This window comes from Oncorhynchus nerka, linkage group LG22, assembly GCF_034236695.1.
Source record: "Oncorhynchus nerka isolate Pitt River linkage group LG22, Oner_Uvic_2.0, whole genome shotgun sequence".
Classification (NCBI taxonomy): domain Eukaryota; kingdom Metazoa; phylum Chordata; class Actinopteri; order Salmoniformes; family Salmonidae; genus Oncorhynchus; species Oncorhynchus nerka.
Window position 1 is genome coordinate 13,478,747 of NC_088417.1, and position 19,142 is coordinate 13,497,888.

A 19,142-nucleotide genomic window follows, 5' to 3' on the forward strand; every position below is an offset into this window, starting at 1 on the left:
ACCGTGTTTCCTCCGACACATTGGTGTGGCTTGCTTCCAGGTTAAGTGGGCATTGTGTGAAGAAGCAGTGCGGCCTGATTGGGTTGTGTTTAGGAGAACGCACGGCTCTCGACCTTCTCCTCTTCCGAGCCGTACGGGAAATGCGATAAGACAAGACTATCTACCAATTGGATACCACAAAATTGGGGAGAAAAAGGGGTCAAAATAAATAAATGTTTCATCCCCTTTGCCCTCAGAACAGCCTCAATTCGTTGATTCTACAAGGTGTGGAAAGCGTTCCACAGGGATGCTGGCCCATGTTGATTCTACAAGGTGTGGAAAGCGTTCCACAGGGATGCTGGCCCATGTTGACTTCAAGGTGTGGAAAGCGTTCGACAGGGATGCTGGCCCATGTTGACTTCAAGGTGTGGAAAGCGTTCCACAGGGATGCTGGCCCATGTTGACTTCAAGGTGTGGAAAGCGTTCGACAGGGATGCTGGCCCATGTTGACTTCAAGGTGTGGAAAGCGTTCCACAGGGATGCTGGCCCATGTTGACTTCAAGGTGTGGAAAGCGTTCCACAGGGATGCTGGCCCATGTTGACTTCAAGGTGTGGAAAGCGTTCCACAGGGATGCTGGCCCATGTTGACTTCAAGGTGTGGAAAGCGTTCCACAGGGATGCTGGCCCATGTTGACTTCAAGGTGTGGAAAGCGTTCCACAGGGATGCTGGCCCATGTTGACTTCAAGGTGTGGAAAGCGTTCCACAGGGATGCTGGCCCATGTTGACTTCAAGGTGTGGAAAGCGTTCCACAGGGATGCTGGCCCATGTTGACTTCAAGGTGTGGAAAGCGTTCCACAGGGATGCTGGCCCATGTTGACTTCAAGGTGTGGAAAGCGTTCCACAGGGATGCTGGCCCATGTTGACTTCAAGGTGTGGAAAGCGTTCGACAGGGATGCTGGCCCATGTTGACTTCAAGGTGTGGAAAGCGTTCCACAGGGATGCTGGCCCATGTTGACTTCAAGGTGTGGAAAGCGTTCCACAGGGATGCTGGCCCATGTTGACTCCAATGTGTGGAAAGCGTTCCACAGGGATGCTGGCCCATGTTGACTTCAAGGTGTGGAAAGCGTTCCACAGGGATGCTGGCCCATGTTGACTTCAAGGTGTGGAAAGCGTTCCACAGGGATGCTGGCCCATGTTGACTTCAAGGTGTGGAAAGCGTTCCACAGGGATGCTGGCCCATGTTGACTTCAAGGTGTGGAAAGCGTTCCACAGGGATGCTGGCCCATGTTGACTTCAAGGTGTGGAAAGCGTTCCACAGGGATGCTGGCCCATGTTGACTTCAAGGTGTGGAAAGCGTTCCACAGGGATGCTGGCCCATGTTGACTCTACAAGGTGTGGAAAGCGTTCCACAGGGATGCTGGCCCATGTTGACTTCAAGGTGTGGAAAGCGTTCCACAGGGATGCTGGCCCATGTTGACTTCAAGGTGTGGAAAGCGTTCCACAGGGATGCTGGCCCATGTTGACTCTACAAGGTGTGGAAAGCGTTCCACAGGGATGCTGGCCCATGTTGACTCTACAAGGTGTGGAAAGCGTTCCACAGGGATGCTGGCCCATGTTGACTCTACAAGGTGTGGAAAGCGTTCCACAGGGATGCTGGTCCATGTTGACTCTACAAGGTGTGGAAAGCGTTCCACAGGGATGCTGGCCCATGTTGACTCTACAAGGTGTGGAAAGCGTTCCACAGGGATGCTGGTCCATGTTGACTCTACAAGGTGTGGAAAGCGTTCCACAGGGATGCTGGTCCATGTTGACTCTACAAGGTGTGGAAAGCGTTCCACAGGGATGCTGGCCCATGTTGATTCTACAAGGTGTGGAAAGCGTTCCACAGGGATGCTGGCCCATGTTGACTCCAATGCTTCCCACAGCTGAGTCAAGTTGGCTGGATGTCATTTGGGTGCTGGATCATTCTTGTTACACAGGGGAAACTATTGAGTGTGAAAAACCCAGCAGCGTTGTAGCTGTTGACACAAACCGGTGTGGCACCTACTACCATACCCCGTTCAAAGCCACTTCAATCTTTTGTCTTGTCCATTCACCCAAGGCTTAAAAATCCTTCTCTAACCTGTTTCTTCTCCTTCATCTACAGTGATTGAAGTTCACCTGGATTCACTTGTTCAGTCTATGTCATGAGAAGAGCAAGTGTCCTTAATGTTTTGCATACTCAGTGTATATCCCGAAAGTGGAACTATAGAAAGTGTAACCTTGTAATATCCTCAGACAGCTGTGCAGGGTCTGGAGGGTAGAACTTCACATTGAATGAAAAATTCCAGGCGGCTCCTGCAGTGTACAAAAACAACCATTTAATTGAAATTACCCTTAAACAGCAGGAAAGAACCCAGATTGTGCCTTTAAACCGGAGTAACTAGCATGCTGGCTAACTTTCAAACCACGCAGAGAAATAACGTTCAAAAACCCATATTCTACACACCTCTGATCTGTTTCTTCATCTCCTTGGATTGGTCTAACCAGTTCTGGTTCAAGAGTTCAAGAGGACAGTGTTAATTCACGTCGAAACATGTTCAAAACACTCATAATTACACAGCAAAATCAACAAGACAAATTCCACCTTTTGGTTTTCGATGTCCCGGAATGTGATGCCAAAGTAGTCCTTTTCCAGGAGGTTGAGCTGCTCACACACTTTGTCAAATAACACATGGCCTCTCTCCCGTTTCTGCAGATAGAGACGAAACACTTAGATGAACCTACATTCTATTGTTCCTAAAATTATACATTGGACAGATGTATACAATTCTTCGGATCTCAAACCCCTCCTAAATGACAACGGCATCCCAACGCACTAAATTGTGATATATTCCTCGCACCGGTTCGGGAGCCGTTTAATGATGGATAGCTCTAAAGGAGAGAATCCACAGGACTCAACCATGACTCAACTCTCTACAGGGGAAGAAGTCGCCTGTTTAAAAGGGCTCCACTCCCATTTCCCAGCATCACACCCTTTTGTGTCACATCATGATGAGTGTCCTAATGTCTGCTACCCTGCCTGGCCCTCGCAGGGTGAGATCCAAGGCTCCTTGCCACCATGATACGTCAACCTGTGAGGCTCCCATTGCTACCTCTAAATAAGCAACATGCCTTAATGCTGCGTAAAAATAGTCCAAAGAGGTGCTTATACTGAGCCGTGGAAAACTATTTGCACCCTTTCTGATTTTCTCTATTTTTGCATTTTTTTGGTGCATATTTTTGATACTGAATGTTATCAGATCTTCAACCCAAACCTAACATGAGTTTACAAACAAGCCCTCAAAAATATACTTATTTTATTTATTTAATTGACAAAGTTATGCAAGACCCAATGAGAGAAAGTAATTGCCCCCTTAATAAAACCTTGAGCTGCAATGACTGTAACCAAATTATCAAGAAATATTGTATATATAATCAAATGCTCCTACTGCAGAATTATTTTACACCTGCGACGAAACTGGTATGTCCAAACATGTCACCTTGAAACAGAGAAAGATTGTGAGGGTTATTTTGTAGAGTGTTTCTGGAGTAAAAAGAGAACAAGGGTTTCAAAAGGGTTCTTCGGCTGTCCCCATAGGAGAACCCTTTTTGGTTCCAGGTAGAAACCTTTTTTTTGGTTTTTAGGTAGAACTCTTTTGGGTTCCACGTAGAACCTTCTGTGGAAAGGGTTCAACATGGAACCAAAATGGTTCTACCTGGAACCAAAAAGGGTTCTTCAAAGGGTTCTCCTATGGGGGCAGCCGAAGAACCCTTTTAGGTTCTAGATAGCACTTTTTTTCTAAGAGTGTTGCTAGGTTTGTTAAAACTGAGACAAACCAAGTCTCTGCAGCGTACCGTCACATCCCATTGGTCTCAGTTCAAGTGTCTTGACGTCCACAGAATCCTCTAAGACTCCGATAATTATCTCTCTCATCACGATCAGAGAGACAAAACTCCTCCAAGAAAAACACATCTGCTCCTTCTGTTGTCACTTCCTCTGAAAGCGTGGGATCAAAATGAATACTTGAGATGGGCTACACAGCAGTTGTGCCATTCAAGCCCACAATAAAGTACAAAACAACTGTGTGTGTGTGTGTGTGTGTGTGTGTGTGTGTGTGTGTGTGTGTGTGTGTGTGTGTGTGTGTGTGTGTGTGTGTGTGTGCAGCAAGAAAATTATAGGAGGCAAGAAAATCCCATATTTTTGTAAATGAGGAACATCTTATGGTAGGTCTCAGTGATTTACTGTGAAACGCAGTCAAGCCATTTTCCAGGTCGTAAGGCCTCTTGGGGAGCCACTTAACCACTGTAACCTCATTAAACAATGACCAGTAATAATCTAAGCTTCAGGCAACTGCCAAAATAAAGGAAACACTTGGGGGAAACAAAGAATATTGAAAGCAGGTGCTTCCACACAGGTGTGGTTCCTGGGTCAATTAAGCAATTAACATCCCATCATGCTTAGGGTCTTGTATAAAACGTCCAGTTGCCTATTATTCTGGCTACCATGGCTAGAAGAAGAGATCTCAGTGACTTTAAAAGAGGGGTCTCAAAGGAGCATAAGGGGTGTGTGTGTGTGTGTGTGTGTGTGTGTGTGTGTGTGTGTGTGTGTGTGTGTGTGTGTGTGTGTGTGTGTGTGTGTGTGTCAGTCATCAGATCTCAACCCAATTCAACACTTACAGGAGATTCTGGAGCGGCGTCAGACGGCGTTTTCCAACACCATCAACAAAACACCAAATGATGGAATTTCTTGTGAATGGTGACGCATCCCTTCAATAGACTTCCAGACAATTGAAGAATCTATGCCAAGGCACATTGAAGAATCATACTTCCAGACAATTGAAGAATCTATGCCAAGGCACATTGAAGAATCATACTTCCAGACAATTGAAGAATCTATGCCAAGGCACATTGAAGAATCATACTTCCAGACAATTGAAGAATCTATGCCAAGGCACATTGAAGAATCATACTTCCAGACAATTGAAGAATCTATGCCAAGGCACATTGAAGAATCATACTTCCAGACAATTGAAGAATCTATGCCAAGGCACATTGAAGCTGTTCTGGCGGCTGGTGGTGGCCCAATGCCATTAAGACACTTTATGTTAGTGTTTCCTTTATTTTGGCAGTTACCTGTATGTGAATTAGCCTTGGGCAGCCAGCGGCTAATGCTAAAGAACATCTGCACTCTGCAGCCTCAATTTCCCTTCCAGAAGGAGCACTTCAACGATCTCACTCACTGTCTGAGTGATCAAAACAACATCCCCAAATCTACAAACAATGTAGCTACTGAACCACAAGGACAAAGAGAGGTGGAGAGAAAAACATGTTTTCACTTCCCTAGCCGCCACGTCACTACATCCATTACTAGGAGTGTTATTGTGGCATTGATGGGGGCTGATGGATAGTTAATTGGAATGCTGTTTGTGTGGTAGGTCAGAGCACATTGATGAGTCAGACCATTTGGAAATGAAGAAGAGTGGCATGTCACTGCGAGAGAGGAGGGGGTGTCATGCCATCATCCCCCTCTCTTTTTATCCCCTCAGTGAACTCTGTCCCTCTCTCTGTTCTCCACTCTTTTTATCCCCTCAGTGAACTATCTGTCCCTCTCTCTGTTCTCCACTCTTTTTATCCCCTCAGTGAACTCTGTCCCTCTCTCTGTTCTCCACTCTTTTTATCCCCTCAGTGAACTCTGTCCCTCTCTCTGTTCTCCACTCTTTTTATCCCCTCAGTGAACTCTGTCCCTCTCTCTGTTCTCCACTCTTTTTATTCCCTCAGTGAACTCTGTCCCTCTCTCTGTTCTCCACTCTTTTTATCCCCTCAGTGAACTCTGTCCCTCTCTCTGTTCTCCACTCTTTTTATCCCCTCAGTGAACTATCTGTCCCTCTCTCTGTTCTCCACTCTTTTTATCCCCTCAGTGAACTCTGTCCCTCTCTCTGTTCTCCACTCTTTTTATCCCCTCAGTGAACTCTGTCCCTCTCTCTGTTCTCCACTCTTTTTATCCCCTCAATGAACTCTGTCCCTCTCTCTGTTCTCCACTCTTTTTATCCCCTCAATGAACTCTGTCCCTCTCTCGCCCCCTCAATCCTTCTCCACTTTCCTCTCGCCTCAAGTCTTTCCACACTCCTCTCTCTTCTTAGCCTGATCTCTTCTTATCACACTTCCCTTTTTACTCTCCTTTCCCCTCTATTCCCCTTCTCTCTTCTGACCTCTATCTCCCTCTTCTCTTCTGACCTCTATCCCCCTCCTCTCTTCTGACCTCTATCCCCCTTCTCTCTTCTGACCTCTATCTCCCTCTTCTCTTCTGACCTCTGCTCCCACCTATCATCACCTGCCTCCCCTCTCTCTTCCCCCTGCCCCACACTCTCTTCCCCCTGCCCCACACTCTCTTCCCCCTGCCCCCGCTCTCTTCCCCCTGCCCCACACTCTCTTCCCCCTGCCCCCGCTCTCTTCCCCCTGCCCCCGCTCTCTTCCCCCTGCCCCCTCTCTCTTCCCCCTGCCCCTCTCTCTCTTCCCCCTGCCCCCGTTCTCTTCACCCTGCCCCCTCTCTCTCTTCACCCTGCCCCCTCTCTCTCTTTTCCCCCTGCCCCCGTTCTCTTCACCTTGCCCCCTCTCTCTCTTCCCCCTGCCCCCGTTCTCTTCACCCTGCCCCCTCTCTCTCTTCCCCTGCCCCCTCTCTCTCTTCCCCTGCCACCTCTCTCTCTTTCACCTGCTCCCCTTCTCTCGCTTTCACCTGCTCCCCCTCACTCCTCCCTCTGCCCCTCTCTCTCTTCCCCCTGCCCCCTCTCTCTCTTCCCCTGCCCCCACTCTCTTCACCCTGCCCCCTATCTCTCTTTCCCTTTCCCCTCACTCCTCCCCCTGCCCCCTCTCTCTCTTCCCCCTGCCCCCCGTTCTCTTCCCCCTGCCCCCTCTCTCTCTTCACCCTGCCCCCTTTCTCTCTTCCCCTGCCCCTCTCTCTCTTCCCCTGCCCCCTCTCTCTCTTCCCCTGCCCCCTCTCTCTCTTCACCCTGCCCCCTCTCTCTCTTCCCCCTGCCCCCTCTCTCTCTTCCCCCTGCCCCCCGTTCTCTTCCCCCTGCCCCCTCTCTCTCTTCATCCTGCCCCCTCTCTCTCTTCCCCTGCCCCCTCTCTCTCTTCACCCTGCCCCCTCTCTCTCTTCCCCTGCCACCTCTCTCTCTTTTACCTGCTCCCCCTTACGCCTCCCCCTGCCCCCGCTCTCTTCCCCCTGCCCCCTCTCTCTCTTCCCCTGCCCCCCACTCTCTTCACCCTGCCCCCTATCTCTCTTCCCCTTTCCCCTCACTCCTCCCCCTGCCCCCTCTCTCTTCCCCCTGCCCCCGTTCTCTTCACCCTGCCCTCTCTCTCTCTTCACCCTGCCCCCTCTCTCTCTTCCCCTGCCCCTCTCTCTCTTCCCCTGCCACCTCTCTCTCTTTCACCTGCTCCACCTCACTCCTCCCCCTTCCCCCTCTCTCTTTCCCCCTGCCCCCCGCTCTCTTCACCCTGCCCCCTGCCCCCTCTCTCTTTCACCCTGCCCCTCTCTCTCTTCTTCCCCCGCCCCCTCTCTCTCTTCCCCTGCCACCTCTCTCTCTTTCACCTGCTCCCCCTCACTCCTCCCCCTGCCCCCTCTCTCTCTTCACCCTGCCCCCTCTCTCTCTTCCCCCTGCCCCTCTCTCTCTTCCCCTGCCCCCTCTCTCTCTTTCACCTGCTCCACCTCACTCCCTCCCCCTGCCCCCGCTCTCTTCACCCTGCCCCTCTCTCTCTTCCCCTTTCCCCTCACTCCTCCCCCTGCCCCCTCTCTCTCTTCCCCCTGCCCCCGTTCTCTTCACCCTGCCCCCTCTCTCTCTTCACCCTGCCCCCTCTCTCTCTTCCCCTGCCCCCTCTCTCTCTTCCCCTGCCACCTCTCTCTCTTTCACCTGCTCCCCTCACCCCCCCTTCCCCCTGACCCCCTCCCCCACGTCTCTCATCTGTCCTCTCTGCTGGGAACAGAGCCAGTCAATTATCACTGCAGCACATTAAGCCCGGGGCCACACCCCTCTCTCCGCCGTGTCACATTCCCATGGCCACCAACACCAAGCGACCAACCGGCCACAATGCTCTATCATCTTTTTCCATTGGACGTTCTGACTAATCTGTCTAAATCCAGCCTAGGGCTCAAACTGCACTAAGTAGATTGGTTTCTCTCCAGTTTTTGTCTGACAGAGTTTGCTGGAAGCTACAGAACAGAGTCTCTGGAGACAAAACATTAAATATATAGGACAGGACAGATTTATACAGAGTGACGGATGACGTCTGCTTCGAAGCAAAACGTCAAATTGACCCCAAAAGCTCTGTCTCTAGACGTGGTGGGGGCAGGGGTGTTTATCAATGTAAACAGACAGTATTAGGTCTAAGGGGTGTTTATCAATGTAAACAGACAGTATTAGGTCTAAGGGGTGTTTATCAATGTAAACAGACAGTATTAGGTCTAAGGGGAGTTTATCAATGTAAACAGACAGTATTAGGTCTAAGGGGTGTTTATCAATGTAAACAGACAGTATTAGGTCTAAGGGGAGTTTATCAATGTAAACAGACAGTATTAGGTCTAAGGGGTGTTTATCAATGTAACAGACAGTATTAGGTCTAAGGGGAGTTTATCAATGTAAACAGACAGTATTAGGTCTAAGTGGTGTTTATCAATGTAACAGACAGTATTAGGTCTAAGGGGTGTTTATCAATGTAAAAAGACAGTATTAGGTCTAAGGGGAGTTTATCAATGTAAACAGACAGTATTAGGTCTAAGGGGTGTTTATCAATGTAACAGACAGTATTAGGTCTAAGGGGTGTTTATCAATGTAAACAGACAGTATTAGGTCTAAGGGGAGTTTATCAATGTAAACAGACAGTATTAGGTCTAAGGGGTGTTTATCAATGTAAACAGACAGTATTAGGTCTAAGGGGTGTTTATCAATGTAAACAGACAGTATTAGGTCTAAGGGGAGTTTATCAATGTAAACAGACAGTATTAGGTCTAAGGGGTGTTTATCAATGTAACAGACAGTATTAGGTCTAAGGGGTGTTTATCAATGTAAACAGACAGTATTAGGTCTAAGGGGTGTTTATCAATGTAACAGACAGTATTAGGTCTAAGGGGTGATTATCAATGTAAACAGACAGTATTAGGTCTAAGGGGAGTTTATCAATGTAAACAGACAGTATTAGGTCTAAGGGGTGTTTATCAATGTAACAGACAGTATTAGGTCTAAGGGGAGTTTATCAATGTAAACAGACAGTATTAGGTCTAAGGGGAGTTTATCAATGTAAACAGACAGTATTAGGTCTAAGGGGTGTTTATCAATGTAAACAGACAGTATTAGGTCTAAGGGGTGTTTATCAATGTAAACAGACAGTATTAGGTCTAAGGGGAGTTTATCAATGTAAACAGACAGTATTAGGTCTAAGGGGTGTTTATCAATGTAAACAGACAGTATTAGGTCTAAGGGGAGTTTATCAATGTAAACAGACAGTATTAGGTCTAAGGGGAGTTTATCAATGTAAACAGACAGTATTAGGTCTAAGGGGTGTTTATCAATGTAAACAGACAGTATTAGGTCTAAGGGGTGTTTATCAATGTAAACAGACAGTATTAGGTCTAAGGGGAGTTTATCAATGTAAACAGACAGTATTAGGTCTAAGGGGTGTTTATCAATGTAAACAGACAGTATTAGGTCTAAGGGGTGTTTATCAATGTAAACAGACAGTATTAGGTCTAAGGGGAGTTTATCAATGTAAACAGACAGTATTAGGTCTAAGGGGTGTTTATCAATGTAAACAGACAGTATTAGGTCTAAGGGGTGTTTATCAATGTAAACAGACAGTATTAGGTCTAAGGGGTGTTTATCAATGTAAACAGACAGTATTAGGTCTAAGGGGAGTTTACTACAATACTGTTTAAAGCAGAGTCAATTCCATAGTCTTTAATTATGTTAAGATCAGAGAATACGGGAAATAAAAGGAAGAGCCAAGCATGTAGATGAGCTTCTAATAGAACAATACGATTCATGTCCACCCATCCTGTAAACTGGTGACTTTGTAGAAGGAAAGGTCATTGGGTCAGCATGATAAAAAAACAACCTCAAGCCAACTTGTATTTTTCAGGGTTCATCTGTCAAAGAGACCTCAGTCTCAGTATGACTCCCTGATAAAATAAAGAGATCTCAGTCTCAGTATGACTCCCTGATAAAATAAAGAGACCTCAGTCTCAGTATGACTCCCTGATAAAATAAAGAGATCTCAGTCTCAGTATGACTCCCTGATAAAATAAAGAGACCTCAGTCTCAGTATGACTCCCTGATAAAATAAAGAGATCTCAGTCTCAGTATGACTCCCTGATAAAATAAAGAGACCTCAGTCTCAGTATGACTCCCTGATAAAATAAAGAGATCTCAGTCTCAGTATGACTCCCTGATAAAATAAAGAGATCTCAGTCTCAGTATGACTCCCTGATAAAATAAAGAAATCTCAGTCTCAGTATGACTCCCTGATAAAATAAAGAGATCTCAGTCTCAGTATGACTCCCTGATCAAATAAAGAGACCTCAGTCTCAGTATGACTCCCTGATAAAATAAAGAGATCTCAGTCTCAGTATGACTCCCTGATAAAATAAAGAGATCTCAGTCTCAGTATGACTCCCTGATAAAATAAAGAGATCTCAGTCTCAGTATGACTCCCTGATCAAATAAAGGTTAAATAAAGAAATATCAGTGAGACTAACTTTAAAACATTAAGGTCCTGCCGTCTCTGACCACCCCATCTCTATCCCTGGTGAACTCTGCCACACACACACACACACACACACACACACACACACACACACACACATACACTCAAACCCATCCCCCCACACACACCAATCCACTTACTGTATCCCAACCGGCCGTGATTGGGAGTCCCATAGGGCGGCGCACAATAGGCCCAGCGTCGTTAGGGTTTGGCCGGTGTTGGCCGTCATTGTAAATAGGAATTTGTTCTTAACTGACTTGTCTAGTTAAATAAAAGTGAAATAATTTTAAATATATAAAAACCTACCTCCTAAACTCCTCTCCTCAAACAGCGAAACAAACCCACCTCCACCATGCAGGTGCAGGCGGAGCCATCAAGCAGGGTGACCTTGCACTGCATGTTCCTGGAGCTGCGGACACTCCGTCCTCCACCGGGAGACCTGGACAGCTTACTGGTGGACGACCTGTACGAGGTCCTGTCCTCCTCCGCCTGTGATGGCTCCAGCTGATTCCCCTGTGGGACCACGCCTCCCTCCGCTCTCTCGTCGCCGTTCTGGACAGAGGCGCACATGTTTTAACACAGCACCGTGGGCATGTTGGAGAGCTATGATTATGATCATGTGTTGTTTTGGACCAAACAGGTTGTGACACGGTAGAATGTACTGAACTAGAGTGGTAGAATGTACTGAACTAGAATGGTAGAATGTACAGAACCAAGAATGGTAGAATGTACTGAACTAGAGTGGTAGAATGTACTCAACTAGAATGGTAGAATGTACTCAACTAGAATGGTAGAATGTACTGAACTAGAGTGGTAGAATGTACTCAACTAGAATGGTAGAATGTACTGAACTAGAGTGGTAGAATGTACTCAACTAGAATGGTAGAATGTACTGAACTAGAGTGGTAGAATGTACTAAACTAGAATGGTAGAATGTACTGAACTAGAGTGGTAGAATGTACTGAACTAGAGTGGTAGAATGTACTGAACTAGAATGGTAGAATGTACAGAACCAAGAATGGCAGAATGTACTAAACTAGAATGGCAGGATGGAATTAACTAGAATATACTGTACTAAGAGTGGTAGAATGGACTGAACTAGAATAAACTGATCTAAGAAGGGTAGCATGTACTGAACTAGAATGGTAGAACGTACTGAACGAGAACGGTAGAATGGACTGAACTAGAATAGTTGAATTGACTGAACTAGAATGGTAGAATGTACTGAACTAGAATGGTAGAATGTACTGAACTAGAATGGTAGAATGTACTAAACTAGAATGGTAGAATGTACTGAACTAGAATGGTAGAATGACTGAACTAAAATGGTAGAATGTACTAAACTAGAATGGTAGAATAGTTGAATGGTAGAATGTACTGAACTAGAATGGTAGAATGTACTAAACTAGAATGGTAGAATGTACTAAACTAGAATGGTAGAATGTACTAAACTAGAGTGGTAGAATGTACTGAACTAGAATGGTAGAATGTACTGAACTAGAGTGGTAGAATGTACTCAACTAGAATGGTAGAATGTACTGAACTAGAGTGGTTTGCCGGATAAATCTGACAGGAAAGTTCAGAGAAAATATTTGGACACTTGTTTATTATCATGTGGGTGTTTGATATTGTATCAAATGTTTATGTGACTTCCGTTCAAATTCAACCATTTAAATCGAATATAAAAGCCTTTTCCTAATTCACTTCCTGTATGACGATGACGGTGCGTATTTTGTGGGTGTGGCTAACCTGCTCTTTCCTGACAGGCGTGCTGTGGGCGGCAGCCGGGGGAAAAGAGTCCGCCTCCAGTGGCGGAGCCGCACTGGCCTCCTGCTGGTCCGCGCTAGACTCTGAATTTGGTTCTGTCGTCATGGCGATTCACCCTACGACACAGGAAATAAAAACACACAACATAAGACGGGAGAATTTGGACGGAGAAAACAGGTACAACACATTGCCCTTATACATGTCCGCATGTCTAGCTACAACTCAGACCCAACTCGTTTATAAGAATACGCTATAATAATAAACTGAATACTTTGTGCATAGATTCAAAATGACATCTTACGCTCTTAGATATAAAGTGCTACCTGAAACAGAAAGGGTTATTCGGGTTGTCCCCATAGGATAACCCTTTGAAGAACCCTTTTTGGTTCCAGATAGAATCGTTTTGGTTCCAAGCAGAACCCTTTTGGGTTACATAGGGTTTCCACATAGGGTTCAACATGGAACCCAAAAGAGTTCTACCTAGAACCAAAAAAAGGTTCTCCTATGGGGACAGCCGAAGAACCCTTTCGGAACCCTTTTATCTAAGAGTGTACAGAAATGCAGGGATATCATCATATTGACAACCACCACATCGTCCATCTGAGGAGCACTTTCTTATATGTGTCAAAAGATGAATATGGGATAAATCAAGAACAACCTGCATGAAGTACAATTCCTCCCTGCCAATGCCAAACATATCTAGGGCAGCTGCCATGATAAGAAACACTTGATGTGAAAGTCAGCATTGATTTGACTACTGATGTATTTGACATAGCTTCAAGGTTGAAACAGAGGTGGCACTACAGTACTTCTCTCCGTAATGAAGCTTGTTTGAGACAGCAGTGATTAAACTGTGATTAAAATGATTGAAGAGTTGTGAGAAACTCCCACTCACCCCAGCACTAATATGTCTCAATGTGTCATTGTGACAGTCCGTCAGTTTTCCCCAAGTGTCTTTCAAATTTAAATAAAGTCACGTGTAACTGGCAACTATAGCAGTCCACTACAATTTACAGTACTATATTTTTGATACGCAAAAAGATGGCTGCCATTTTCCGTCGGCAAACCATAAAAGGACTTTGTGCATATGGGTTCCACTGAGTACACACTACTGGTCAAATAACTACTGGTCAGATAACTACTGGTCAAATAACTACTGGTCAGATAACTACTGGCCAGATAACTACTGGTCAAATAACTACTGGTTAGATAACTACTGGTCAAATAACTACTGGTCAGATAACTACTGGTCAATAACTACTGGTCAGATAACTACTGGCCAAATAACTACTGGCCAGATAACTACTGGTCAAATAACTACTGGCCAGATAACTACTGGTCAATAACTACTGGTCAAATAACTACTGGTCAGATAACTACTGGTTAGATAACTACTGGTCAAATAACTACTGGGCAAATAACTACTGATCAAATAACTACTGGCCAGATAACTACTGGTCAAATAACTACTGATCAAATAACTACTGATCAAATAACTACTGGTCAGATAACTACTGGTCAGACAACTACTGGTCAAATAACTACTGGTCAATAACTACTGGTCAATAACTACTGGTCAAATAACTACTGGTCAGATAACTACTGGTCAGATAACTACTTGTCAAATATATTCAGCTGTCTTAAAGGACAAAGTAAGGTAAAAATATAAAATGCTTATTTCCAAAAACAAAAAAACACTTCAGTCCATTACAGTTCATTTGACACCATATCAACAACCTATTACCATTTTATGATTCCGATGTGCTAACTTCACATGAATCACTGTGAATATGTATTAGTGTCATTCATGACGTATCCCTGCTGTAATGAATCTGCGAGGGAGACGTTAGTATGTGAACTTTGGCCTGCATGGCTGGATAGGCGGACGGACGCGCGCACACACGCACACACACGGCTGTGGCAGGGTTGTCATAGCTGTTGATGCCCTGTCAGTCATAGTTAAAGTTCTATGTGCCCCACAACACGGGACAAAATTATACGATTCAAACCACAACACGGGACAAAATTATACGATTCAAACCACAACACGGGACAAAATTATACGATTCTAACCACAACATGGGACAAAAATATACGATTCAAACCACAACATGGGACAAAAATATACGATTCAAACCACAACATGGGACAAAAATATACAATTCAAACCACAACATGGGACAAAATTATACAATTCAAACCACAACATGGGACAAAATTATAATAATTCAAACCACAACATGGGACAAAAATATACGATTCAAACCACAACATGGGACAAAATTATACAATTCAAACCACAACATGGGACAAAAATATAATAATTCAAACCACTTCTCTTAACTCACGGATGTTTTACAAATGACCCCACAATGAACCAAATATTTTAGTTTTTTTTACTCAGTTTCAACAATATTTTAGTCACAGTGTCAAATATCAGACAAGCCCAGGTACATACTGTTTTGTCAAAATTGAGGTGAAGACAGGTGCACACACACCCCCACCAACAAAGGGCCCCTACCAGGGTTGGGGAGTAACAGACATGTACAAGAAATGGTGCAACTGCTGTCGACATCCAAAGATGATCCAACTTGAATAAACGCTTGGAGGTAAGGATGACAGCAGTGGTTGAGCATACAGGCGATACAGATATCACTTCTTATTGATATCTACATAGAGCATTGATGTGAATCACACTGCTGCTCTTTCATTCAGCTATTTGTGCCTCACGGATTGTGGTTGTTGTGGATGGCTGTTCACCAATCTAAATGTGTATTTAAACTCAATAATGGTTGAATTCAAGACCTTTAAGCTGCCTGTCAATCATTGTTTTTGAAACCAGATGGACAGCCAGTGAAAAATGCACTCTTGTAACAGATACACAGTGGGGATCCCAGCCTACGGAATAATAGTGGGGCTTTTATTGCTCAATCTAATTCATGCTGATAAAAATATAAATCCATAGGCCTAATGGACACACGCTCAAACTTGCATGCTTTTGATACATTTAAAGGGGCAATCTGTATTTGCTGTGTCCATTTTTGGATTTATAAATTATATTTAAATATATCCAATGATTCTTGAAGAATATAATTTATAAATGGCTCATGAGTTTAATTCAACTGTCATACCTAATCAGAACCCAAAATAAAAACGTCTTTTTCTCCAATGTTTGTAAACATTGTAAATATAAACAAACACTGTATATATAGCCTCATAACATGGTTATAACAATAATTTTGATATCATGGATGGTCAGTCCTTGCGTGCACAGCTGTCTATTAATCTGAGAGTGGTTACAACAAAATCATAAACAACAGAGTGGGGCTGGCTAATAAATCCTTCGTTTTGGGATTATGCTTAGGTAAAACAATTAGGCTAATCTTTACTTCCATATTTCCAAGTCCTATTCTTAAAGATCAAGGGGTATAACATTTATTGTAATTCTGATAGACATTGGTTTTTAATGTAAAGATATAATTAAATCATATTATTATATGCAATAGAAAGCGATGGCTTAGAAGAAGCCTACATAACCAACCTATAAAGTAAAATGTAACATCCATATATGGCCAGATATGTAAACTTTAACATTGATTTATCCTGCAATAGATGTCGTTCAATTGGTAACATACATTTTTGTCTTCTTCTAATGCCTCTTAAGGGGAAAGTAATCTAAAAGTAACTGAATGTAATCAGATTATGTTACTGAGTTTGGGTAATCCAAAAGTTACGTTACTGATTACATATTTTGGACAGGTAACTAGTAACTGTAACTAACAGATTACATTTCACCTACCCAACCCTGGCCACTGCGGTCCGTGGCAGTCAGAGTATACGGGGTTCATCAGGTACTACTGAAACAGACCATGTGCTTTACTGAGAAACCAACTCGATGTTGCACTGAAGTTGTTTGAACATTTTACAAAAACAAACTCTCAGCAACACGTCATGAACTGGTGTTGAACTCACTGCATTCATTTCATAATGCATTCATTCAATTAAATGCTCACCATTGCAAAACTATAGCCACTACAAAGACCGCCGAGGTCCACCCAACTACACATCCCCTAGTCAGTCTTTCCAGAGCATTCAACAGAAGGCTTATCCTTGCAGGGTTGTAAATGGACTCCGTGGGGTGTAAGCCTGTGGAACCTTCCCTTGGTTTAATCGACTATCTGTAATATAGGTCAGTGTGCACTGTTGGCCAGGCAGCATGATGTCACACCATAAGCTCTCCCTCTGTTTATTCCAACCAAACAGGTGACAGATTAGAGTAGGCCAGCTAGAAGGACCCCGTTGGCATGGAAACTATTGGTAGGCAATAAAAACGCCAATACCAAAGACCAATCTCCAAAATGACTTTTAGTGATTCTTTCATATCCGAGCTTCAGGGCAAAGCGGATGTAAAAGCTGGAAGGGAAGGGATGCAGACTAGCTATGACAAGAGGCGACATGAGCATGCCTGTGCAAATTAAACAAAATGCTAGAGAAAGATTGCTAATTTCTGATCTAGATTAGAACATAGGCCTGATGCAAATGATCCTAATAATGTAAATTATAATCAACAATGCCTGGATAGAAATGAGAACAACGTAACATTGCGGTGAGATTCTGGTCAGATATTAGCATTGATTTGTAAAGACGCTCCACCTGCCAGTGTGGATGTTGTCAGATATTAGCATTGATTTGTAAAGACGCTCCACCTGCCAGTGTGGATGTTGTCAGATATTAACATTGATTTGTAAAGACGCTCCACCTGCCAGTGTGGATGTTGTCAGATATTAACATTGATTTGTAAAGACGCTCCACCTGCCAGTGTGGATGTTGTCAGATATTAACATTGATTTGTAAAGACGCTCCACCTGCCAGTGTGGATGTTGTCAGATATTAACATTGATTTGTAAAGACGCTCCACCTGCCAGTGTGGATGTTGTCAGATATTAACATTGATTTGTAAAGACGCTCCACCTGCCAGTGTGGATGTTGTCAGATATTAACATTGATTTGTAAAGACGCTCCACCTGCCAGTGTGGATGTTGTCAGATATTAACATTGATTTGTAAAGACGCTCCACCTGCCAGTGTGGATGTTGTCAGATATTAACATTGATTTGTAAAGACGCTCCACCTGCCAGTGTGGATGTTGTCAGATATTAACATTGATTTGTAAAGACGCTCCACCTGCCAGTGTGGATGTTGTCAGATATTAACATTGATTTGTAAAGACGCTCCACCTGCCAGTGTGGATGTTGTCAGATATTAGCATTGATTTGTAAAGACGCTCCACCTGCCAGTGTGGATGTTGTCAGATATTAGCATTGATTTGTAAAGACGCTCCACCTGCCAGTGTGGATGTTGTCAGATATTAGCATTGATTTGTAAAGACGCTCCACCTGCCAGTGTGGATGTTGTCAGATATTAGCATTGATTTGTAAAGACGCTCCACCTGCCAGTGTGGATGTTGTCAGATATTAACATTGATTTGTAAAGACGCTCCACCTGCCAGTGTGGATGTTGTCAGATATTAGCATTGATTTGTAAAGACGCTCCACCTGCCAGTGTGGATGTTGTCAGATATTAACAAACAAATCACACTGAATTTTTGAATGCTAAAAATGCTCATTAGAACATGATCCATTTTTTTTTTTAACTAGACAACGTTTCCCTCACTTGCATAACCTTAGCTTCATTAGTCTAACGGTGACTGCAAATATTGTATAATCCATTCCAATTAATATATAGAGAAAGAATGTGTATTTTCTTCAAAACAATAGACACATTTCTCTAAACATTACAGAAAATATTGCATTGACAAGGCAAAGAACTAAACGTCAGTGGATAATTCAAAGAGGTAAAAAGAGTGTCCTTGAGCGGATAGAATCTAATAGAATTTACGGCCACATTAAACCAGGGCAGTAGACTTTGAAATTAACCGCTCTGATTTGTGGCCTGTTGACTTGTGCTGATGGGGAAACGGATATCTCTCCAAAGGTAAGGTCGGAAGGGTAAAAGTGGGGAGTGGAACATCCTTTTTAACTACTCCTACAGTCTGAGGTAGGAGTAGTGATGAGTCTGCTGGAGGAGTAGTAATGAGTCTGCTGTAGGAGTAGTGATAAGTCTGCTGTAGGAGTAGTGAAGAGTCTGCTGTAGGAGTAGTGATGAGTCTGCTGTAGGAGTAGTGATGAGTCTGCTGGAGGAGTAGTGATGAGTCTGCTGGAGTAGTAATGAGTCTGCTGGAGGAGTAGTAATGAGTCTGCTGTAGGAGTAGTGATGAGTCTGCTGTAGGAGTAGAGATGAGTCTGCTGTAGGAGTAGTGATGAGTCTGCTGGAGGAGTAGTGATGAGTCTGCTGGAGGAGTAGTGATGAGTCTGCTGGAGGAGTAGTAATGAGTCTGCTGTAGGAGTAGTGATGAGTCTGCTGTAGGAGTAGAGATGAGTCTGCTGTAGGAGTAGTGATGAGTCTGCTGGAGGAGTAGTGATGAGTCTGCTGGAGGAGTAGTGATGAGTCTTGCTGTAGGAGTAGTGATGAGTCTGCTGTAGGAGTAGTGATGAGTCTGTTGGAGGAGTAGTAATGAGTCTGCTGTAGGAGTAGTGAGTGATGAGTCTGCTGTAGGAGTAGTG

General features: G+C 44.2%; 1 protein-coding gene across 2 annotated transcripts in view; it reads right to left on the minus strand.

Annotated features, from left to right (window-relative positions):
* Positions 1 to 19,142, minus strand: part of LOC115104484 (protein 4.1-like) — a 137,801-nt gene that overhangs the window by 73,142 nt on the left and 45,517 nt on the right. For both annotated transcript variants that reach the window (XM_065006958.1, XM_065006957.1), the window contains exons 2-6: positions 12,503 to 12,636; positions 11,099 to 11,305; positions 2,607 to 2,711; positions 2,469 to 2,511; positions 2,242 to 2,317 (exon numbers count right to left, since the gene is read on the minus strand). In XM_065006958.1, the coding sequence (XP_064863030.1) occupies positions 2,242 to 2,317; positions 2,469 to 2,511; positions 2,607 to 2,711; positions 11,099 to 11,305; positions 12,503 to 12,625 (554 nt within the window). In that variant the 5' untranslated portion in view covers positions 12,626 to 12,636. The remainder of the gene's footprint in view (positions 1 to 2,241; positions 2,318 to 2,468; positions 2,512 to 2,606; positions 2,712 to 11,098; positions 11,306 to 12,502; positions 12,637 to 19,142) is intronic.